Source organism: Psammomys obesus, unplaced genomic scaffold (genome assembly GCF_907164565.1).
Source record: "Psammomys obesus unplaced genomic scaffold, mPsaObe1.curated_primary_1811, whole genome shotgun sequence".
Lineage (NCBI taxonomy): Eukaryota > Metazoa > Chordata > Mammalia > Rodentia > Muridae > Psammomys > Psammomys obesus.
Window position 1 is genome coordinate 1,366,181 of NW_026585895.1, and position 23,883 is coordinate 1,390,063.

Sequence of the window (23,883 nt, forward strand, 5' to 3'; positions counted from 1 at the left end):
GCACAACAAGGGGCTCTGGATAGGGGCCAGTAGTTATGAAAAACTAGGGGAGAAGGAGACGTTTGTCTTAATTACCCTGATGATTGTTTGTACATTGCAAACATGTGATTATCACATTGTACAGAACAATTATTATGCATTAATTCAAAATAAAACAAACGAACAGTGCAAAAAAGAAAAGATAGGGAGTGAAGATAGTGCTGCCGACTATTTTGGGACAGATTGAGAGAAGATCTGAATACAGTCTCTGTAGGCGGAGACGAAAGTCTGCGCTGTATCCCCACACTGCCATTCTTAGACGCCTCTGTTGCCTGCACTTTTCCCTTCCTTTCCGATTTCCCTTTGATCTTCTCCCTTTCTTTCTTTTTCTATTCTCTTTCATTTTTATTGTTGTTGTTTGAGAAAGGGCCTTACTGATGTAGCTCAGGCTGCCCTGGAACTCACCATGTAGCCCAGGCTGGCCTCAAACTCATGACAAACAGCCCTTCCGCCTCTACTTCCTGAGTGCTGGGAAAATGGACACAGCCACCTTTCCAGGTCTTTCTCAGTTACCTGCCTTGCATTCTCGTGCATTTTTCTAAAATAAACAAAATCTAAAACTTCCCACAAACCAGGTGTTTGGCAAACTTTTTATTGTAAAGTGCTAGGCTTTTACCAGCTAATTTTTTCTGCCGCAATCCCTCAACTTGGCTGTAGAAAGTAGAAACTAATGAGCACAGTTGTGTCCCAGAACTTTATGCACACAAAGATAGGCAGGCACAGGAGCAGGTCTGTGACCTGTGGCTTCTTGATGACCTTCCCTAACTTAGGCGAAGGGGCTGGAGAAAGGGTCACTAGGGCGATTGCTGATGCAAGGCGAGCAAGAGCCCTCAGAACGAAGGTTCTCCTGTCTATTTGCACCTGCTCCTCTTTGAGGTGCCTGCTGTATACTTGGCTGCTCTGCACACCTATCATCCATCAATGCTTTGAGGCCACCAAAGCCTTTCATACAGTCAGTTGCCAGACACGAAAGCACAGGAGAGACGCCAGAGAGTGAAGATGAAGAGGCACCTTTCTGAGGAAGGAGGACACTCAAAGAGGGTCTCACTGACGAGCCTGCTTCAGGGAGTCTGGAGCCATGGTCTAACAGCAAACAAGGTCCCTCCACTGAGATTTAGCAGTTAGGTGACGCTCATGCCAATACTGTTGTTCTTCCAGAAGGCAGAGGACTGATACTCATAGCATTGTTGTCTCCCATTTAAAGGTTTCTGTTTGCTTGTTTGCTTTGAGATGCCCAAATCTTTATGGGGTGATAGGGATCAGGGGACAAAGGAAGAGAGGGCTAGAAGCCAGGTGCACTCTGAAACTCCCATAGGAGGTACTGCGAAGATGGTGTAAGATGCCTAAAGACCAAAGAAGGTCCTGGGCACATTGTTTTTTGTTGTTTATGCTCCCATAAAAAGCAGGACCGTGTTCTGTTCCCTTTCCTGAGATGAGATGAGGCCAAGCAGGGCTGTGGAAGGTTGTGAATAGAAAAGGAAACCCTTTATGCATATCATAGCCGGGCACTGGGAATGTAGAACCAAGAGAATCGTCCTCTGCTGGGGAAGGAGAGTTGCTGTGCCCTCAGAAGATGTCTTGTTGCACAGAGGAGGTTTAGACCAAGGCACACAGCAGAGAGCTCAGGATAGAGGTGCTAGGCCTGCTAGATGAGTACATGGGCAGCTTTGCTTGGGAAGGGAAAGAGAACCTTCAAGGAAAATGATGTCTTTGGAGCTGAGCAGTAGCTCAGATACCCTAGCGTCTGCCCTAGCTTGCTTTCCCACTGCTCCTGTTTTCTTCCACACACACTGGGGGCTGTGGGGGAACTCCCAAACACTCCAGGGCACCTTCCACCATATCTCCACCTCTCAGCTTTTATATTGTTCCTTCTCTGTGGGGACCTCTTACTCGCCCCAACCACTGTCTTCTCTCTACATCCTTTTGGACCGTCAAGCCTCAGCTGCTACCTCCAGGCATCCCTTTTGAGTTCCATTCCAAGTCTTCCCTACCCTGAAGTTGCCTGTCCCTCTGCAAAGAAGACGCAGTAGCTAGCTCACCTGGGCGTAAAGGGATGTTGAAGACAGAGCCACTTCCTAGGTATCTCTTTGACTTTTCCTGACACATGGTGTACTATCCTGGCGGAGCCTGCTGGAAGCATTGCACAAATATTCTGTAAGTTCAGCCTGGGGCAGCCCTCCTCTTTACTAGTGCCCTCTGGGCGATGTTAGAAAGCTGTGTGTGTGGCCTGAGCTTATCTCTATGTGAACGCTGGACATCCACTTCTCCACAAGTCCTGGCCGGTTGTATTTCTGAATCAGCCCCCAAATGAATCAATCCAGTCATTCTTCCACTCCCTCGAGACACCATGAGATCATTCACTAACATTGATTCAGGAAGTAGGTGTTGAGATGTTTTTTTTCTTTCTCTCTTTCTTCTCCTTCCTCCTCTTTCTTCTTTAATAATCTTTAATATGTAGCCCAGGTTGGTCTCAAACTTTTGGCACTTCTGCCTCAGCCTCTCAAGTACTAGGACTGCAGGTATGAACCACTACAATTAGCTTCTGCTTCTTTCATTGTAGCTCCGGCTACACTGGAGCGCAGGGGTTCGTGTGTTGCCTGAAGGAAGCTATTGGAATTTCCCACAACTCACCATCCTTACACGTCAGTCTCGGCGGTTAACTCACACCAGCTCCCATATGGCCTTGGTTAAAAAGCACGTATTAAATGAACTTAATGATATGTACATGTGTATACTAAGCTGTACTGGTTTTACTGGTGCATATTAACTCAGGAACAAACATATTGCCTGTGCCCTTAGTCAAGTCGCATGCCCTCTCTCCATCCCTGACAAAATCTTTCTTTTTGGCTGTTGAAAAGGATTCCCACGTAGCCCAGGCTGTCCTCAAGCTCATTTTGTGGCCAAGAATGACTTTAAACTCCTGATCTCCGGCCTTTGTCTCCCAAGTGCTGAGCTTGTCTCAGCCATGGCCAGCATTATTAGTCTCTAGCCTCGTAAAAACACAGTGGTTTCTACCTGGTGGAAGGAGAGAAGCAACCTCAGTAAGCTGTCTTCCGACCTCCATGCGTGTGCCCTGTATGCACTGCATGCTAAGCAACACTAACACTAAAAAGAAAAAAGACGGCATCTAGACGAACCAAGTTCTGGGCAGGGATCTGGAATTTCCTTCCCTGGGTATTGATGCCCTTAGTGACGTGGGTCTGGAAATCAGCACAGCTTCTAACAAAATGAAGGAATATCTTTTTTGTTCTTAATATTTTATTTATTTATGTTTTATGTACATTGGTGCTTTGCCTGCATACATCTGTGTGAGGGTGTCTAAACTGGAATTACAGACAGCTGTGAACTGCTATGTGGGTGCTGGGAATTGAACCTGGGTCCTTTGGAAGAGCAGCCAGTGCTCCTAACTGCTGAGCCATAATCTCTCCAGCCCCAGGAATTTCTTTACTAAGAGGAAAAAAACCAAACCAAGCCAAACAACAACAAAAAGCCTCAAGAGGAGTGTTGGAGCACGGTAGGTGTTAATCACAGCATTCGGATGGCTGAGTGAAGCTGACTGCTGGAAATCTGGGGTGGATTTGGACCACCACCTAGCAAGACCTTGTCTCAAAAACAAAAACAAAACAACAACATATACACAGAGAAAGAAACAAAGCAAACATCCAAGAATATTCTGCTATTTATCAGGGCAAAGATTCTAGATATGTACTATACTGTCAAATAAAGTAGCCACTATATAAAAGTAAAGGGCCAGCGTCAGTTTTAGAGCAAATCTGAGGTTGTGACACCCTGTCTCAAAACAAAACAAATACACACAAGATAAACACACACACACACACACAAACACAGAGTCATAATAAAACTCATTATACAATTAATATATACTGATAACATTTAAAGTGATTCTAAGTTTTTTTGGGGCTTAGTTGTTGTTTTTCATGACAGGGTTTCTCTGTGTAGTCCTGACTGTTCTGGAACTTGCTCTGTAGACGGGGCTGGCCTGGAACTCACAGAGATCTTCCTGCCTCTGCCTCTGGGATTAAAGGGGTCCACCATCACCATCACCACCACCACCACCACCACCCAGCTTAAACTAAATTTAAAAACCAGTTCCTCTACTCTAGCCAGATTTCAAGTGCTCGATGGCTTCGTGTGTCTGGTGGCTACCATCTTGGGTGACACACATATAGAACCATTTCCTTTTTTACCCAGAAAATTCCACACGACCGCTCTGTTCTGGTTCACCCTTTTGCAACTGAGGAGACTGAGGCCCGGAGAAGGAACATGACTGCTGCGTGCCTGTTACAGGCAGACATGGAGCCAGATACACGCTCCTGATGTATCCCCCCAGTCTCTCCTTCCTCCTGGGACTCCCAGCTCAAAGACCCTAACCGGTGCCAGCAGGCCAGCCTGGACAGGGGTAATGGTGGACTGAACAGGGCTTCAGACGCTGCGCATTCCTGATCGGGTCAGGCTTGCCCTGCGGCGCTCGGAATTAGTTCTCCTGAACAGCCCCACCTCTTCTGGAGTTGCCAGCTTCCTGCCCAGCCCAGGGGGCGCGAATAATTCTCCAGGCTCCCGCACCGCTCCGGGTGAGGCTAGAACGCGGGGAGAATTCCCGGCCGGAGAAGTGCTTCTGCTCAGAGCGGGTGCTTCGGATGGGCAGGAAACTGATTGGGTGCATCGCTCAGAGGTCTCCAAGTCCAGCACCGGGGGCGTCTGGGAACAGGGCCAGCCCAGCCGCAAGTTACATTTGGCGGGAATCGCATTCGCCTTCACCTGCAGTGGTGTGTGCGTGCCTGTGTCTGTGTGCGTTGGGGGGGTGACGGGTGGAAAAGAGCTGGGAGAGGGGCATCCTGGAGTGGAGCAGAACGGGAGGCGGGAGGCCAGGGGAGGGGGCGCCGGGAGCGCCCTGACCTCGAGGGCTGTGGAGAGGCGGAGAGGATGGGAGTTGGGGGGAGGAGAGGGGAGCCTGGCGGCCAATGGGAGGGAGGATCTCGTTTCAAAAGGGTTAACGCGCAGCCAATGGGAGCCTGGGGGAGCGGATCCTGCTCACTCCATTCAAGAATCCCAAGTATTCAAGATGGACGGCAGGGAGTGTGGAAGGAGAAAGGGGGCGCGGGGGCAAGAGCCGCATTGTAGAGCAGCGGAGCGCCGCGGCCGGCCCATCCCGGAGCCTCGGTCCCGGCCGGCGGGTGGAGGGACGGCCGGCGGGGCCTCGAGCCCGCCGGGGTTCGAGAGGGCGTGCGCAGGGGATGAGGCCGGGAAGGGGAGCCGAAAGGGAGGGAAAGGCAGAGAAAGAGCCCGGGAAGAAGGAGGTGGCGGGCCGAGGAGCCTAAGAAGAGCGCTGTGTAGGTATCGGGAGCTCGGGGCCTTTCGGTTTCCTTCTCTTGGTGAGGGGAGGGGGGGCTCCGGCCTTTTCCTCCCCTCTGCTCCCCCACCCCCATTCTCCACTCGTAGGCATCTTCTCTGTTTTTCCTTTCGAAATACTATCTGGGGAGCACCAGGCGTGTCTTTCTGAGGTGGCCTCACTGTCATTTTCCCAATGGGGGGCGTGGTGGGGATGGGTGGGGGGCTCAGAGGCTGAGCCCTCCGCCAGCCCCTGGGCTCGGGAGGGTGTGTTCGGTGAGCCGCTGGAGCATTGCAGGGATTCGTCACCTCCACAACTTGTGCGGCGAGCCCCACTTGCTGCAGGGGTGTGAGGCTGGCGCCAGCTAGTAGCGGTGGGCTTGCGAGGACGTGGGGAGCCGTGCCTCCACCCTCCAGTTGGGGCGAGTGTCGACCGAGGGGTGAGTTGTGCAGCAAGTATGACTGAGTTTGTGCGTGTGCGTGCGAGCGCGTGTGGTCCAGCCTCGAGGTGTGGCGGGGACACAGTTGGGTGTCGAGGGAAAGCGCCCCTCACCCCACACTTCCCAGCTGCCCCTCTCATCCCATTCACAGAACAGGGCTTTCAGGACCCTCCTGCTCTCCTCCTCCCGTCGCCATGGTTGCGGGAGGAGGTGGGGAGATTGCAAAAGGAGACAGTTGGAGCCAGCCCCTTGCCCCTGCTGCTCCAGCTAACCCCCCACCTGCCCTTTCTCTCCTTTCCACAGGCTGGGCCCCATTCCTGCTGCTCTGGCGGGCAGGGGCCGGAAGATGGTGGCCAATGAGGAGGGGGAGCGGAGAGAACTTGAGCCAGGCCTCCCCTCCCCCATTTCCTCCTCTGTTTCTACACCCTCTTCTGGAAGGAGCTGGGGGATGGCTCCTAGGCCCAAGGTGGGGGAGGGGTCCTGCTGGCTGTTGAATTGCTGGTCTCCCCTCACAGGAATGAGTTGGGCGCCTGAGCTCCGAGGGACTACTTCTCCCTTCGCTCCCTAAGGAAAGATCTGGGGTCTCCTTGATGAAGAATCTTCTTTGGCTACCGTGAAGCTCCCTCAGTAGTCTTGTCTTTGTCCCTCTGCCCCATGTTGGCCAGGTCCTGTTTCCAACTGGCTTGCCCAACTCCAAGAGCATAGAGGCCTGGCGACTGACCCAAGCCAGGCCTTGGTTTCTGTCCATTAGAACTGTGCAAACTGTGGGGCAGGCCCCAACGTTAGCAGATTACAAGAACAAACTCTGCCTGGGAAGGCGGGAAAGACACTCTCCTGCTTCCTGAGGGGGTGGGAGGAGGCAAACCCAGAGGAAGAGCTCCCAGATAGAATTCAGTCCTCCATTTTTCCTGCTTGTTGCAATGGGGGCTGGGGGAGGCCTCCCCGAAGCTACTCAATGGTCTGAATGAATCTCCACAGGGAGGAGTTGCTCCTCAGCTTCCGTCCCCTGGGTCAGCGCTGTGCCTGGTTTCTTTCTGGTCAGTAGCTCTGAATGGTGTGTGACTCTAGAATGCTGCCGGGCTTTAAGTTTTTCTCAGTCTCCATTGTCCTGAAGATGAGGGTAATGGACTGGGGTCATGGAAATGAGTGTGAAGACTCCACAGCTAAACTCAGGCGGTGGACAGAAAACCACCCCACTATCAGCGAAAGCTTACCCTATGTGAGCTAAATCACCGGCCATTTTGCATAATACCACATCCATAGAAGACTCTGAAGACATCAAAAGGAAAGAGTGGGGCTTTAGTTGCTTGCACCTCCAGGTCTGGGAGCTTCTCCCTCCTGCCTGAGCTCTTGTAGTTATTTGCCATTACTCTGGCCATGGATATCCATCCAGCGCCTGAGATCGTCATCTTGAGACCTCCAAGGTTTCCATGCAAACATAGCTGTAGACTGGACATGAGTGAGCAGAAGGTTCTCTCTGGCCTGCAACCTGATGCTGTTGTCACCTGGACTTTTTATTTTACTTTTAACAGTTATTTCCTTTTGAGGAAGAAGTGCCAAATGCTGGGAACCCATCAGGCTGCCTCCTTTGGCCCTGCACCACAACCCTTCAAGGGAAAAGGGATCTTTGCTGGGAAGGAAGTGAGGAAAAGAGCCAGGCTTCGAGCTGAGTGGGCCGGGGACTGGGAGAAAGGGTGAGGAGGCAAAGCCGGCGTGCTGCTGCTGCTGGCCGGAGCTCTTTTCACATTGTGCTACTGTCTTCACCTGTAACGAGCAGTGCAATGTTAAAAGGGCATCGGCCTTGTGGTGCTACCCAGTGCCGGCAGCCTCCTCGGCTCTGCTGCTTTCTCTCCCATCTGGCACCAGTCAGCTACCCCGGTGGGAGTCTGGGTTTGTGGAGCCACTTGAGAGATGAAAAGGCTGTTTGGTTAAGGCTGTAGAGCTTCTAAGTGAGAATTTTCTGTCCTAAGCCCATCAGAAAGGCACCCGTATTTTTCTAGACCTGTCTGGAGGAGAGGTTTGAACTGCTGGGTGAGTGGCTTTGATGCCACCTGCTGGTTATTTGAGGGTATCATCTGGAGGCTTCAGCTTAAGGCAAAACCCAGGGGCAGTATGAAGCTTGGGGATTGTGGGTTTGTGTGAAGTGTGGGAGAGATGTGGGGCCCGCAGAAGACCTATGGGAATACGGAGGTGCGCAGGAAAGGGGCAGGGCTAACAGCAGAGGACGGTTGCTAGGCCTCAGTATCCCTCGTATCCTCTAATGCTCCTTCCTGCCTCTAGGATATGTGGGAAAGAGGGCTCCACTCAGTTTGCAGCGTGACCCCTCCTGGCCACATCACTTAATTGTGATGGTTCTTGAAGGCAAACCTGCCTGGTCGCCTAGGATTTGGATAGTGCTGCCCACGTTCTTCTAAAGGATTGATCTGTTAAGCCAGGCCCCGAGTCTCATCACGTTACACAAGCATGCCATTGGCTTTTCTGTCTTTCGCAGGGCTCGCCTTGAGCAGTTTTGAGCGTGCTCTGGTGAAGTAAGCATGGGGCCAAGGGATGGAATCGGATCCCTACTAGAGTTTAAGGAAAGATGGTGCTGGTATCAACGCAGCTAAACAGTCACATCCTTCTCTGGCCCCGGTGCTCAGTGTTTCTGGCTTGTGTCTCCATGCTGACGTTGAGCATTTGAGAAAGTACAGGTAGCTCTAAATACTCAGTCAAAGTTACCCGAGCCTCCCTGGGTACAGTGGTGCGCACCTATAATCCCAGCACTCCACTCAAGAGGCGGGTAGAACTGAGTTTGAGACTAGCATGCTCTATCTGTATAGGAAGTTCCAGGGAAGCCAGAGCTGCATAGTGGAAACATGGCACCCCATCCCAGAGAAAAGCTTCATGTCTGGCACAAAACAGCCATTTCCCTTTTTTTTTTTTTTTTTTTTTTTAGGTTTTAGGATGGGGTTGTGGCTCAGTCAATAGAGTGCTCGAATAGCATGCAAAAAGCCCTGAACTTGATCCCTAACGCCACAAAAGCCAGATTTGGCAGAGCATGCTTGGAAGGTGGAGGCAGGAAGATTACAAGTTCAAAGTCATATAGCAGGTTAGAGGGCCAGCCCAGGCTATGTTTCAGAGCGACAGTGGTTTATCCGTGCCTTCCCAGGGTCCTCGTGATGAAATCACGGTCCTCTAAGGTTCACAGTGCTTCCCGTCTCCCACTTTAATCTTCTGTGTCTTTTCCTCCTGCATTTCTGTTTCAGCCACGGAAAAAGTTGTCTCCAGTTAGCCCAGCCTGTGCCACAGCACACGGTTCTGTCTGAATCTCTCCCAGATCTTTACTCCTCAAATCTAGGAAGCCAGTCTGAACTAGGGCCCTCATTGTCTTCTGTTGGGGTTGCCTAGCCTCTTCTGGCCACTAGACTGAGCTCCAAGAAGCCCGGCCATGGCTGGCTTGCTCACTGCGCATCCCTGGAGTTCAGCACAGTGCCTGCAAATGACACGTACTGACATTTGCGATGCCCATGGGTCGATCTAGAAATAAGAGTAACTTATGACGGGTCGTTTTACCACAAGTCTAGTCTTCCCCTCCAGATGGAGATTTCCCGTCAGTGCACCGCACTCGTGTTCGTTACGTCATACTTTCGTGTTGGCGCTATAGTTGGAGCTATGTCCCGCTTTAGGTCAGCTGCCAGCAGCATCTCAGCCCGGGGATTTCATTTTAGCCTCACGGCTATCCATGGGTTGATTTTTAATCTCTGATAAGCTTGCACTCTCACCGGGAGAGGTCGAGGGGCCAGGAAACGTTAGATGCGCCTCTTGGACAGGCTCATAAAAACCCACACCTCGTGGTTCACCTAGATGTTTACCGCCTGGGAAGCCGGTGGAGGAGCTTGCCGCGGTGAGGCAAGTGCTGCCTCCTACTGGTCCAAAGAAGGCAGTGCAGGGTCCATACCCAAGGAAGGAAAGCCAGAACAGCACCTCACAGTTCCTTCTGCCCTTTTTATTAAAAATAGACCCAAACACTTTATGTATCATACAAAAGTTTCATTCGCTGGTGGCAGTCCCAGGAAAGACTGGTCCCGCAGCGCTGCCGATCCACCTCCAGGGAACCGGGTCCCAGGGAGCAGCGGCTGGGCCTTGGGGAACGCCCATAAGACTGCTCTCTGGCAACAGCCAGCTGGGGGCGGGTGCTGTTCTTGGAGCAGCTTTCCCCACCCCACCCAATGGCAAAGATTAGATACTTGAAAGTGCCTCTTTAGTGCCAAGGTAAACAGTGGAGTGAAATGGAAACCCCTGTAATGATTTCCCAGGGTCTAGGGTTTGTGGTCTTTCTTGTATTGGCCCCATCCCTAGTCCTTAACGGAGAATGGGGGTGGACAAACTGCCCTCTGACTCTGGGGCCCTGATAGCTGAGGCCAAAATTTCACTCCGGCGGAAGTCTTTGCTGCCCTGTGGTCCAGCACCACCACCAATGTCCTGCTCATTCAAAAAAGGCCGATCAAATCTGGTAATTCGTAGTCCTATCTCATTCAAAAAAGGCCGATCAAATCTGGTAATTCGTAGTCCTGTCTGCCTGAGTTCACGCCCTGCCATCACTTTCAGTGCCACAACCATCCCCCGACACCCTGTTCTGTATTTCCCTGGCTGCTACCCACTCCTGAGCCTTAACCACCCCTGGGGTGTCCCAGGCTCCTGCTCCAAAGGGTCCTGGTACGCTGTGACGGGGGAAGGGTGGTCACTCGGAGCCAGCTTTCCCCAGGGGTGGGCAGTACTCATGCTGGTGTGGACTGCGTGGCAGGGTCAGGGGACTGGTGAGGGGTGGGGCATGCGGAGGAGGGTCACAGCCCGCTGAGGCCCTCAGTCCCAGCCGTTGTCTTTCACCATGTGTGACATCTCAATGATGTATTTCCCTTCTTTGTATTTCTGGCTGGTCTCAAAAGCTTGTTCCTGGGGGCGGAGGGGGAGGAGTAGAGTAGTGACCGTGGGAAGTGTCTCCCCTCGGGACCCCCTCTGCGGGCCGAGCAAAGGCCTGGCGTGTGGGCGCTGGGGTTGGAGGGCCATGGGGACTCACATATTTCCAGCCCAGTGTGGTCTTGCAGCTTTCACAGAAAATGTCGGCTACCGAGTGGAGTCCTGTGAGCAGGAGGCGCTGTTCAGCTGGCCCACAACCCACGTTGACCCTGTCTCAGGAAACAAGGACCCAGCACACAGTAGAGTTGCCCTGTCAGTCCAGCCCCCAACCAACCCGAAAGGATGTCTGCCTGGGGAACACCAGAAGCCGCTGCCGGCAGCACTCCACCCCGTTAGGATAGGTGCTTGGGCCGTCTTACGCCCACAAAGCTAGACCGCTTTTCTGAACCCCTTTGTAAGAAGTACCGGGTCCTTTTGGAGGCTCACCCCCATTCTGCAATGAGGAAAGCTGTTGGAACACAAGCGCATACACACAAAGAAACAGGTAGACTCACACGGAGTTAAACAGGTAGGCCCGGCCATGGCTCCCTTGGAAGGACTGTGGAGACAGGATAGACAGTGGGTACCACCGGGTAGCCCTTAGCCCCACTGCCTGCGTCCCAGCGGGCCTGGAGTAAAAGACTGGGGGAGTGGCGGGCCCTCCCTCCAGCGTTACCTTGGAAATAAGCTCGTCGTGTTTGGCCAAGTGTGCCCGACAGTGGACGCAACTGTAAGTGCGGTGGCAGCGCGGCAGATAGCTGCGGAAAGTCTTGGCGGGTAGACAGGCAGGGGCCGGGCCGGGGTCACAGCTGGGCATGACGGGCTGGAGGACGATGCCCTGGCGGGCCGGCGGGGCTGGAGCCGTGCAGCCCCCGCAGAGACGGTCGCAGGTAAAGCAGCGGAGCAGATTGGCTAGAGCCGTGTTTCGGGACAGTGGGAGTGTGGGGGGGCTGCCCGGCCAGGGCCCCCCCAGACGAGAACCAGATGGAAATGGAAGTCACCTGGTAAGAGAAGAGGGTGCGTCAGGGGAGGCGTGACTTCGCGAGGCTCCTGAGCGGCGAGAGATGGAGCTCGCTCACCTCAACCCCGCCATCCCCATCGCCACCAGCCCTCGGCCTCCCATTGCACTTTCTGTCCCCCAGAGTCCCGTTCTGTTCTGGCAGCCGTTCCGGCGTCTTGTACCACAGCCAGGGAGTTGGTACCTTTCTCTCTCCGGAGACAGTAGCAGTCTCCAGCATTTTCCACTGAGAGCAGCCTGCTGGCATAGACACTGCCGTGCGAGCAGCCTGCAAGGGACCCCTCTTGTGTCCAGTTCTGTGAGGAACTGCGCCCTAACAGGAGCTCGGAGCCTTTTGAAAAGTCAGGCCGACCTGAAGGTTTATTTCTTTTATTTGTTTGTTTGGCCTGTTTGGTTCTTTTTCCGTCTAAGGGCCTCCTACGATTGGCCCACGTTTTGGGAAGGAAGAAGGAGCAGGCAGATGGGCACACGCAGCGTTTCAGCCCTCTCCTGGGGTTGGGTCCTGGAACTCCACAGAACTTGGTAGCTTTTCAGCATCCAGCCCTTACACGTAGCTGCTTGCCAGTCCTGCACCCGGGGCCGCAGAGACCCCAGGCTAGAGGGAGCGCTGGCTGTCTTTCTAGCTTCTGGTCCTCTAGTCTCATTATTTACTTACCGCTGCCTTAGCTCTGAGTCAATGACAGGCACCTAGCCCTAGAAGAAAAATTATCTTTCCTCCAGCAAGTCTTGACAGCTGGACCTTTGGAAAATGGGCAGCAGCTCAGAAGCCAGACTCCTGGGCTGTGTGGCAGAGCGTGCAAGCAACGTTAGCAGGAAACATCAGGGTAGGAGGATTCCTTATTTTCAAAAGCTGGGCTTTGGGACACAAGGCAGAAAATATTTCTTCTCTATGGAGCCAGAGCACAGCAGTGGCGAGGCAGCAGCAAATGAGAATTGCAGGGATCTGATTAAGGAGCTGAGACGCTGGTGTCTGCCTGCTCACACCCCAGTCCCGAAGTGGCTGAGGGTACTGCAGGAGGGGGATAAGGATAAGTCCTCTGTTAACTCCCACAAGCAGGCGACGTGCCGCCCCGCCTCTTTGGGATGGCCTGTGTCTCCTTCAGAGATAACCGCAAGAGCTCCAGTGATGTTAGACCACCCAGCAGAGGAGGCGGTATGGCTCCAGTTGCCAGGATAAACGGGCTGCTCTGTCCTCCCTGTGGTCATGAGCACCCAGGCTCCTCTCTTCTCTCCAAGGGCTGCCATAGAAGTCTTCCCGTGAATGTCCCTGAGTAAGACCGTCTTCTTCAGTGCCTGGTCCTCTGCCCTTGGCCGAGCCCCAGAGAGGCACCTTGGGCTGAATTCAGGGTGACATTCAGGGTACTGTGACCCTCCTTGCTTCAGTTCAGCATCTCCCCCTTGATCTGCCTCCAGCTTATCTCCAGTTCCCCTCAGGGTGCCACCTTGAAACACCTGCTTCAAGAGATACCAGACTTGCCCCCTCCCGTTATCTTTGGCTCCTTCCCCAGCCCTGTCCTTCCGTCACTGTCACGCCTCCCTCCCTTTCCCCTGCCTTTCTGTCCAGCAGAGGAGAAGCTGCAAAGAAGGCCAAAAAAAAAAAAAAAAAAAAAAAAAAAAAAAATCATGAAAAGGAGAGTTGGGGTCATTTCTTCTCCCTTCTCTGCCATCTCTTGTCATGGGGTGAAGCAAATCAGGCAAATGACTGGGGGCAGGAAAACAAAACAAACAAAAACAAAGGTGAGTGCTGGGAAGAGGACAATTCCCTGGTGTTAAGATGGGGCTGGATTGTGGGAGGTGAGGGGAGCAGAAGGCTTGCAACTAGGAAGCCTGGCTACTGACAGCAGAAGTGATGAGGCAGAGTGGTGGAACCAGGTGCGAATCCAGTGCCTCTCAGGGGATAGGGAAGGGGAGGGGGACGTTTGCTCACAATGGATGGATTCAATTGCTGTGAGGTTTTGCCTCCCCCTGGGCCAGCGTTCTCAATATGGTATGGTCCAAATAATTAGCAGAGCAGCAAGCGCCCAGGGCGGGCTTTGGGGGTCTGCACCAGCAGCAAAAACAATAAACAGTGATGTCTGCTCCCGCAGCCAAAGTTGCCGGGAAATAACTGCCAGAGAATCGGTAGAGCTTGGGGAAGGATGGAAGAGCAGAGAGGCGCGGAGGCAGCGGGGAGGGGGAAGGGAGGACAAGGGTGGATGAATAATGCTTTGCGAAGGGGAGAAAGCAACACGCAGCAGGAAGAGGGAATTTGCAAAGGGGGAAAATTGATTTGGAGAAGGGCTGCCCCCTCACCTTGAGGTCTGCTCCAGAGATCTCCGTCTACCTCAATCTCTCAGCTCACTCTTCTCTCTTCTCTCTTGGCTCCTTCAGTTGGGAAGGGGATAGGATTTGGGGAGGGTAGCTGGGGGCTGAGGACTGGGACTGCAGGCTGGACAGCTGCGGGGGGCAGAGGTTGCCTCTTGTTCCGCACCTCGGTCTGTGGGTAAATGTGGCTGTGTGTTGTGGAACTGCATCATAACACTGTGACTCACCCAACCCCCACCCCCCTCACCTCCCACGTCAGAGCAGGGCTGGGAGACACAGGAGGCGGCGGGAGAGGGAGGGAGGGGGCAGGCATCAAGGGACCGGCTAGAGGAGTGATGTCAGGGAGTGGGGGCAGAGGGGTGGCTGGCTTGGGATGTCTTCCTGGTGGTGGGCAAAGGGAGAAAAAGGCTGTTAAGGAGCAAGGCCGTGTGGCCAATGAAGGCCAGGGATGGAGAGAGGAGCAAGAAGGCTGCTGAAGTGAGGGTGGGTGTGGAGAGCCAGGAAGTACACACACACTCATCATACGTTTTCCCACTTCAACTCTGACATCAGCCCTGATGCAGGGCGGGAAGGATATATGAATTGTCAGGGATGACAGACCCGGCTCAAACTCAACAGTACTGTACTTGGAAGCTCTGATGGCTGTTTAATGGCTCCAAAGCAGCCCGGGTCAAATATGACATTTTGCACCCAGGAACCTCTTGTCCACGACCTCCAAGTTGTTTGTGCTGCAAATGAAGACACCCATGTGACTTGAGCTTCTTGACTCTGACTCGGCTGTAAACTTTCAGAGGCAGCTCCTCAGGGAAACCTCTCTGCACCCCGAGTCCTCATCTGTCCAGTGCGGAGCCCTGCATGCTAGAGACACTTGCAAAATAGTAGCTTGCCTGCGTCTTCAGAGAAGGGCCAAGTGTCTGGCTTTGATCTCAAAGACACCTGAGTTGAAATCTTAGCTCTGCCAATTATTCACCAGGAACCACAGGCTAGTGACTAATGCTCCTGTGCCATCCAGTTGCTCTTCTGCCGAGTGAAGCTAATCATAGTTACCTCATGGAGGGACTGTGTGAGGTAGCGTGTAAACTTCCAAAGACGTGCCTAACGCACAACAGGCACTGAGGAAAGAGTAACGTAATTTTCTTGTGTTCTCCCTCTCTTTTTTAGCTAACTATTAAATTGAGGAGTTTTGCTATGAGTTAGTGTCATTTCAGAACAGCATTCTCTACACCGGGCAATGGAGCGGGCAGGAGGACTGCAAATTCCAGGCCAGCCTGTGCTTCATGGTAAGATAAGGAATAAATAAAAAGAAACACCAAACAAATACAAACAAAAGCCACATCCTCTATTTATAATCCCTAAGCCCAGAAACTATTTTCTATTAATTTTTTGATATTTCAAGAGACATGATGCCAAATTTTTGTCTTATGGAGACCTTACATTTTCCCTTGATTTTTTTTTTTTTTTAATCAGCTTTCAGTTAAAACTCATCTGATCTATAATGCTTCCCATGGAGTTCAGAACTGTGTCTGTCACTGAAATATGTAGACCAGAACATGCCCTGACCACAAGACAAAACTCCCTGTTCTACATCTTAGGCTTTCAGAGAATGAAAGCTGAAACACACGTCTGGAGAGTAGTTTTCTACCTATTCCTTTTCTCACATGTGGGGGTGAAGTCAAGGCAGAAAAAACAGAGAATGAGCGATCCTGCTAGGTGGGTTAGAAGAAAAGGGGATTCTGAACATTCGATTAGGGTCAAGTCTGGAGATTAGGTAAACCATGAAAACACAATGTGTTTGTCATGAGGCCTAGTATTAGAGGCCTGAAAATGAGAAGAGCCGGCTAAAGAAAGAAAAGGAGTCTGGAATGGTGGTTACCAGCCTTCAAGAAGCGGAGGTGAGAGGATTCCTCTGAGTAAGAGGTCAGCCAGTCTGGGCTACAGTGTGAGAAGCTGGCCTGACCGTGCCTGCCTGTAATTCCATCACTGTGGAGGTATAGATGGGAGGATCAGGAGTTCAAAGCTCTCATACAAACAAACAAACACCAGAAAGGTGGGGAGGGAATGGGGTGGATTCTGTCTGCGTAACAGATAAAAAAGGTAAATACTGAAGTTATAGAGCTGGCTTATTAGGTAAATGCACTTGCTGCAAAAGCCGGACTGAAAACCCAGTTCAGTCCCCAGACAGCTGTCCTTGGCTGCTACATGCACTCTGTGGCACACTGCCACCCCCACAGCAACATTATCGCACACGGCATGATAAACCAAACAAAGGAACAGAAAGGAAATAGAAAAGGAAGAGGAACTAGAGGATCCAGTCTTGAGAAGAAAGGAAAGATCCTAAGGGTGTGGATTTAAAGCTGGAAGCAAAAAGGTTATTTATAAATTTAAACCAACAAAGGAACAAAATAATCAAAGATAGAGCTGGAGAGGGACAAGGACACAGGACAGAATTATTTGGAGGTGGGGTGGAGATGGCGGGACACCTCGTGAGGCTGGAATGGAGAGAGAGAACAGGTGCTTTATACACTCTGTCCTCTTTCTTCCTTCCTTCCTTCCTTCCTTCCTTCCTTCCTTCCTTCCTTTCCTTCTTTCTTTTTTTGTATTTAAGAAGCAAAGTGGAGGGCTGGAGATGGCTCAGAGGTTAAGCTCTCACTGCTCTTCCAGAGGTCCTGAGTTCAATTCCCAGCAACCACATGGTGGCTCATAACGGTAATGAAATCTGATTCCCTCTTCTGGTGCGCATGAAAACAGAGCACTCATATAAATAAGTAAATCTTAGGGGGAAAAAAAAGAAGCAAAGTAGAGAGCAATGTCAAAGGGAGGCGAGGGCCCTTCTTGACTTTGGCTTGAGATAGGTAAGCAATACTGAGCAAAAACGATCTTCAGGGAACTGGGAACACTGCCTTAAGGGGGAGAGTGGCGGTGAAGAACCAGACTGGGGGAATGAATTCCCCCAGAGAAAGAAGATGAGCTACTTCCAGGGTCTAGAAGTTTGCTAGTGGAAGTCTAGAGTTAAAGTTCTGAAGAATGGAAGAGGATCAGCCTGTGTCTGCTAGCTCCAATGGAGAAGCTGTTGTTTGCTTCTGTCGCGCGCAGCCCTCGCCGATAAGGACGACGCAGCAACAACGGATTTGTCCAGCAGCAACTTTATTGTGAGGCTCTTAACAGCAGATGGAGAAGGACCCAAACCCCGGGTTGTGCTCTGCTTAAATAGCCAGCAGCGCGACCTGTCCGTCTGTAATTGGTGCTCCACACAAAACCCAATTAGCATGTGGTCTCCAAATGGAGGACCACACAAGCCTACATTAGCATAAGGCGGCGCATGCGCAGATCGCAAAACAATGCTGGCAAGAAGAACCAGGAAGCAGGAAACCGGCGCCATCTTGTAATGGCGGGAGCGGCTCCCGACATGCTTCCCCATAGAAAAACGCATCCCCATAGAAAACTGGGAGAGGCAGCAACTTTCCTGCCTGAAGCCTGGGTGCTAGGTAGGCGCAGCAAGAGAAACGCAGACCAGAAAGCTACCCTATGCTCAGTCTACACTCAACACGTGGGCTAGGATGACGAAAGTACTCACCTGCTTTAAAAACAAACCAGACAGGGGCTGCAAAGGCAGTTAAGAGCAATCGTGCCTCACAGTTCTGGATAACTCCAGTTTCAGGAGGACCCTCTTCTTCTTACCTAGGAAGGCATCAGGCATGCACATGAAACGCACACATACAGGAAGACAAACTGCTTATACCGCACACACCTTAATACAGCACATGCCTTAATACGGCACATGCCTTAATACGGCACACGCCTTAACCCAGCATTTGTGAGGCAGATATCTGAGGCCAGCCTGGTTGATGGAGTGAGTTCCAGGACAGCCAGAGCTACACAGAGAAACCCTCTCTCAAAAAACTGGAAAAGAAGATAAAATTAAAACAGTATGGGTTGGGTGTGGTACCTGGAGAAATGGCTCATGGGTTAAAGGCACTTGCTCTAGTGGATGTCCTGGATTCGATTTCAAGAACCCACAAGGCTGCTCCTAAACACCCATCACTCCATTCCTAGCAGATTCAACATCATCTTCTGATGTCTGCAGGAACTAAGTATGAGGGTGGTCCATCTAGTCACACACACACACACACACACACAACACTCATACATCCAAATCTTTAAAAAGTGGTCCCTGTAAAACGGGCTGACAATTATAACTGCTGCACAGGATTCTGGCTGGATTTAAATGAATGTACACCGCACACAGCCATGGAACAATACCTAACAGCCAACACTATGTAATTGTTTGCTCATTATTATAAACCGATCCAACCTCCTAAGCTCTTGGTTTCAATCTGTTTTAGTTGTGTTTCTTATTGCTATAATCAAATACGTGACAAAAAGCAACTGAAAGGTTTTTTTTTTTTTTTTTTTTTGATGCATGGTTCAGGAGACAGAGTCCATCAGCACAGAGAACGCGCGGCAGTGGAAAGGGCTTGCTCACATGCCGTTGGATCGGGAAGGAGACAGAGTGGGATGCTGGTCCTTCAGTGGCTTTTTCCTCTTCCTCTTCTGATTCAGTCCAGGACCTCAGCTGAAGAAATGGTGCTGGCCACATTCAGAGTAGCTCTTCCCAGTCACGCCCAAAGAAGTGCCTCACTGGTGTCCAAGGTGTTTACTAATCCAGTCAAGGTGACAGAGGAAAGTCACCATGTAAAGGTCCACCTTTAAGCCTCATAATGGCACATGCCCAAGTCCAGCACGAGGAGGTAGAGGCCTGTCTGGTCTATGTGGTGAGTTCCAGGACAGGCACGAGAGTGAGGCTCTGTCTCAAAAAAAAAAAAACCAAATACAACAAAAGCCCACCTCCACTAATAACACATACAACAAAAGACCAGCTCCACTAATAACCGAGTGCTTCGGCAAATGCCTCTCATTATCTTAGGGAGGCAGTACACCTACCTGGGTTTATAGGGTGACACAGGCACCTGAAAGAACTTGGACTATATATATATATATATATATATATATATATATATATATATATATATTTTTTTTTTTTTTTTTTTTAAGGCAGGGTTTCTCTGTGTAGCCCTGGCTGTCCTGGAACTTACTCTGTAGGCCAGGCTGGCCTCAAACTCATAGAGATTCGCCTGCCTCTGCCTCCGTCCCCCAGCTAATAGGTAAATTATAGCCTCCCGCCTATAATAAGCATTTAGGGCTGACATCAGATACTTTCGCATTGTGCTTAGCACACACGTCTCATTCAATCTCAAAACACCTTCAAGAGGTCAAGTACTGTTATTATTTCCATTTTATAGACAAGAGATGTCGCAGGGAAAGCAGCCTATGATTTATCCAAAGTCAGGCAATGAGCTCATAGAAGATTCTAAAGGCCATGCTCATGAAAAGTAGATTATAGATGTGGTGGAACCGGTTAGCAGCGCTGTAAATGATTGACTTTGTATAACTGTCATTTACATAGAGAAACAGTTTAAACTCTGACAAAACTTGTTGGAAAATGTCTGATTTTTAAGGTAAATGAAAGAAATCACTGGATTTTTTTTTCTATGTTTACTAAAGAAAAAAATTTCAAATTTGAGTTGTTGGCTCAAATCTGTAAATCCCAGCATTCAGGAGTCCTAAAGCAGGAGAATCACCCCGACTCTGAAAAAAAAAGAAAAGAAAAAAGAAAAAAACCTCAAAAAGAAAACAAATTACACTTGGCTTCTTCTGTATGTCCGTTGTGCACAGCCGCAGGGGGACCGCTTCCTGCCCCTTTCCCCAGGCCCGGCTCTCCTGCTAACTTCCCCAGTTTCTGGCTTGTGGTTTAGGCGAGCAGAGGATCTACACCGTGGGGCCTCTCCCTGTCTGGTGGCCTTTAGTTTTCCTGGGCGGCAGATGGGCAGAGACCACGTAACGGCCTCCCGCGCGTGGGCGCACCCGCGACGCCTCCTTTCCGCCTGCTGCGGTCTTCCCGCACAAAGTGACGGCGCTGCCCCGCCCACCCCAGCGAGCCACGGCACAATCCTTGAACTACAACTCCCAGAGGGCCAAGCGGCGGCGCGCTCACTCACGTCTAACTACATGTCCCAAGAGGCATCACGCGCCGCGCCTCCTCCCACTGCGCAAGAGCGGAAACGCCTTTGCTTTCCGGCTGGTATCTAGGTGAGCGTTGTGCGTGGTTGGGCTGCCGTCCTGTCCGGAGGCTTCTGCGACGCTAATTTCGGGCCTGTGGCTGTGCAGGTAAGGCCGAAGGACCCCAGTTCACCTCTGCGAGGCGGAGCAGCTTTCGGTGCCGGACCTAGCCTCGACGAATACTGGACCTAGACGTGCGGTTCAGAATCATAAATAGTAACTTATATTCCTTCCGCAGTTTATAATTTACAGTGTTTTGTTTTTTCTGCTGTGGTCTCTGCTGTTCCCTGAACAGCGCTGTTACGGGAGGCCGTGGAAAAGCCCACATGTGACAGAGAGGAGGAGTGAACCGCTAGGAGTTGGTTCACGTATTAAGGGACTGTAGTAGCTACTAGGTCCCAGAGCCGGACCTGCAGCCGTTTTCTGATTCCGAACCCGGTATCCTGTTCCGTGCATACTATCCAGAGGCTTGTTTCCTGTTGGCTAAGAGAGTTGGGGGAGTGGGCATCTGTTACTTTGTTTACGGATAGAACGATGGAGGGAAAACTCTGCAGATCAAGTCTCCTGTTAGATCCGTGGGGAGTTTTCTGCGTCCTAGTGATTCATTCACTCAGGGTTTTTTATTGAGTTGCACTACTATTCTACCTACTAAAGTAGCAAACAAAAAAACTTCTACCCTAGTTGTGGGGAGACCGGCTGTACACATTGAGTCTGGAGGCAGTAAGGACTGTGCAGATAAAGATAAAGGAACGAAACCACTGGAAGGGTCTTTTTTTTTTTTTTTTTAATTTTTGTGATAAGGTTTCTCTATGTAGCCTTGGCTGTCCTGGACTCGTTTTGTAGATCAGGCTGGCCTCAAACTCACAGAGATCCTGTTGACTCTGCCAACCTGAGTGCTGGGATCATAGGTGTGCCACAACGCACCCAGCTCATGGAAGGTTTTGAATGATGGCCTGGTGTAGTGGTTTGATCTAATGTTTAATCTGGATTATAGGCACAGCAGCTATACAGAAAAGATGAGCGAAGAATCCAATGATGACAAGAAGCCATCGACCAAATTTGAACTAGAACGAGAAACGGAACTTCGATTTGAGGTGGAAGCATCTCAGTCAGTTCAGCTGGAGTTGTTGGCTGGCATGGCGGAGATCTTCGGCACAGAGCTGACCAGAAACAAGAAGTTCACCTTCGATGCTGGCGCCAAGGTGGCTGTTTTCACTTGGCATGGCTGTTCCCTCCAGCTGAGCGGCCGGACTGAGGTGGCTTATGTCTCTAAGGACACCCCTATGTTGCTTTACCTCAACACTCACACCGCCTTGGAGCAGATGCGGAGGCAGGCGGAAAAGGAAGAGGAGAGAGGTCCCCGAGTGATGGTAGTCGGTCCTACTGATGTGGGCAAGTCCACGGTGTGTCGACTGCTGCTCAACTATGCCGTGCGTTTGGGCCGCCGTCCTACTTATGTGGAGTTGGATGTGGGCCAGGGCTCTGTGTCCATCCCTGGTACTATGGGGGCCCTGTACATTGAGCGGCCAGCCGATGTAGAAGAAGGGTTCTCCATCCAGGCCCCTCTTGTGTATCATTTTGGCTCTACCACTCCTGGCACCAACATCAAGCTCTACAATAAGGTGAGAGCTGGAGCTAAAATGGGATGGAGGGAAAAGTTGCAATCGGGAGGAAGTAGGGGAGTTTGTTACTTAAAATTTTCCCTGTGAACTTAATTACGTTATATATATGTGTGTGTGTGTATATTATATGAAATTTTTTTTGGTATGCTATTACTGCCAGATGATTTCAGAAAAGACTATTTTAAAACTAAGTCAGCTTCAGACTGCTAAATATCTTGTGGCTCTTAGGAATTCATTATTACGAGAGAAGTCAGGAAGCAGAGGGCTTGGAGACATGCTCAGGGATTAAGAGTCTGCCAAACCTTTAATCTTAGCAGAAGCAGAGGTGGGCAGATCTCTGTGCGTTTGTTCCAGGACATAGGAAGACGCTGTTGCCAAAAAGAAGGCGAAAAACCAAAGAGTACTGTTCCTATCGAGGGTCAGTTTGGTTCCCAGCACCCATGTCACGCTGTTTCCAGCTGCCTATCACTCCAGCTCCAGACAGATTTAACGCCTTAGGCCTCTGTGGGAATCTGTACTCATGTGCACAAGTATATATACAGATACATAATGAAAAATAAAAAATAAAAAGGAAGCTGAAGTAGCAAAATTAATCCATGTTATGGAGTCAAAACCGTAGTAATTAAAAATATGAATTTTGAACTTGGTATTGTAGCTGATCCCTATAGTCCTAGGACTTGGAAGGCTAGCTAAGGGTTTCAGGAGTTTGAAGCTAGGCTAGAGCTTTGTATTAAGACCCTGTCTCATAAAAGCATAAAATTGGGGGCCTGGGGCTGAGGGTGTAGTTCAGTTGCCAAGAAGTCTCAAGGCTTTTGGTTGGACGCCCAGTCTGGTAACTCTTAGGTCCAGCCCCGGGGCTCACATCCTCACACCAGCATGCGGACAGTCAGTGCACAGGAGGTGAAAAGAAAGAAAACACTAAGAAAATACAGACAGATTGATCTGGTTCTTTGTTCTCGCTTTGATCCTCTTCCAGATTACATCCCGTCTAGCAGACGTGTTCAATCAGAGGTGTGAAGTGAATCGCAGGGCTTCTGTCAGTGGCTGTGTCATCAACACCTGTGGCTGGGTCAAGAGCTCGGGGTACCAGGCCCTGGTGCACGCAGCTTCAGCCTTTGAGGTGGATGTGGTTGTCGTTCTGGATCAAGAACGACTGTACAACGAATTGAAAAGGGACCTGCCTCATTTTGTTCGAACTGTGTTACTCCCAAAATCAGGGGGTGTGGTAGAACGCTCCAAGGACTTCCGGCGGGAATGTAGGGACGAAAGGATCCGTGAGTATTTCTATGGATTTCGAGGCTGTTTCTATCCCCATGCCTTCAATGTCAAATTCTCTGATGTGAAAATCTACAAAGTTGGGGCGCCCACCATCCCAGACTCCTGTTTACCTCTGGGCATGTCTCAGGAAGATAATCAGCTCAAGTTGGTACCTGTGACCCCTGGCAGAGATATGGTGCACCATCTCCTGAGTGTCAGCACTGCAGAGGGCACAGAGGAGAACCTTTCTGAGACCAGTGTGGCTGGCTTCATAGTTGTGACCAGTGTGGACCTTGAACACCAGGTGTTTACTGTCCTGTCTCCAGCCCCCCGCCCACTGCCTAAGAACTTCCTTCTCATCATGGATATCCGGTTCATGGATCTCAAGTAGTAACTAGCAAGGAGCCTCACTTTCTGGGCCATAGAGTCTGGCCATCACCAAAGGGAGACAGAATGAGATACGGACTCTTATTAAGGCAGCTGACAAGGAACAAATAGTAGAAAACACATGTTCTACCTCTTAAAACAGTGGTAGTAGCCAGACTCTTGTAATCCTAAACCAAACAGAGAACATGAAAGGAAAATCTGATTATTTTTTAAGATTGCCTAAGGTGCCACTCTTAATAGTCCAAGATCATAGAGAATTCCATGTCTTCCACTGCTACCATGTGGGTATTTTTGTTACCACTTTCTAGTCCATATATATATATATAGTACTTGTTGTAATATTTAACCAGGATGAAAGTGAGATAAAGTTCAAACTTGAGAAAACAATTATTTTAATAAATATTATTGTCATAGC

At 50.6% G+C, this 23,883-nt stretch overlaps 2 protein-coding genes and 1 long non-coding RNA gene across 3 annotated transcripts; 2 read left to right on the forward strand and 1 right to left on the reverse strand.

The window, feature by feature from the left end:
* Positions 1–5,158: 5,158 nt before the first annotated feature.
* Positions 5,159–6,837, forward strand: LOC129671715 (uncharacterized). Its single transcript, XR_008719374.1, has 2 exons — positions 5,159–5,390; positions 6,344–6,837. It is a non-coding gene; the product is annotated as an uncharacterized LOC129671715 (long non-coding RNA).
* A 2,961-nt stretch (positions 6,838–9,798) lies between these two features.
* Positions 9,799–14,514, reverse strand: Ypel4 (yippee like 4). The gene is made up of 5 exons (XM_055600806.1): positions 14,074–14,514; positions 11,440–11,764; positions 11,279–11,322; positions 10,885–10,993; positions 9,799–10,760 (listed from the first exon to the last, which is right to left on the reverse strand). Exons 2-5 carry the CDS (start codon positions 11,578–11,580, stop codon positions 10,671–10,673), a joined length of 384 nt encoding a protein of 127 aa, XP_055456781.1. The 5' UTR covers positions 11,581–11,764; positions 14,074–14,514; the 3' UTR covers positions 9,799–10,670.
* A 5,718-nt stretch (positions 14,515–20,232) lies between these two features.
* Positions 20,233–23,877, forward strand: Clp1 (cleavage factor polyribonucleotide kinase subunit 1). The gene is made up of 3 exons (XM_055600458.1): positions 20,233–20,310; positions 21,197–21,824; positions 22,801–23,877. Exons 2-3 carry the CDS (start codon positions 21,219–21,221, stop codon positions 23,470–23,472), a joined length of 1,278 nt encoding a protein of 425 aa, XP_055456433.1. The 5' UTR covers positions 20,233–20,310; positions 21,197–21,218; the 3' UTR covers positions 23,473–23,877.
* Positions 23,878–23,883: the final 6 nt, after the last annotated feature.

Excerpts from the sequence above, each read along its gene's own strand:
- Ypel4 (XM_055600806.1), bottom strand. The coding sequence starts at position 11,580 with ATGCCCAGCTGTGACCCCGGCCCGGCCCCTGCCTGTCTACCCGCCAAG. Across the intron at positions 10,994-11,278 it reads GCCTACCTGTTTAACTCCGT|GGTCAACGTGGGTTGTGGGC; the intron begins GTGAGTCTACCT and ends TTCCTGAGACAG. Across the intron at positions 10,761-10,884 it reads CCACACTGGGCTGGAAATAT|GAACAAGCTTTTGAGACCAG; the intron begins GTGAGTCCCCAT and ends CTCCGCCCCCAG.
- Clp1 (XM_055600458.1), top strand. The coding sequence starts at position 21,219 with ATGAGCGAAGAATCCAATGATGACAAGAAGCCATCGACCAAATTTGAA. Across the intron at positions 21,825-22,800 it reads ACATCAAGCTCTACAATAAG|ATTACATCCCGTCTAGCAGA; the intron begins GTGAGAGCTGGA and ends ATCCTCTTCCAG.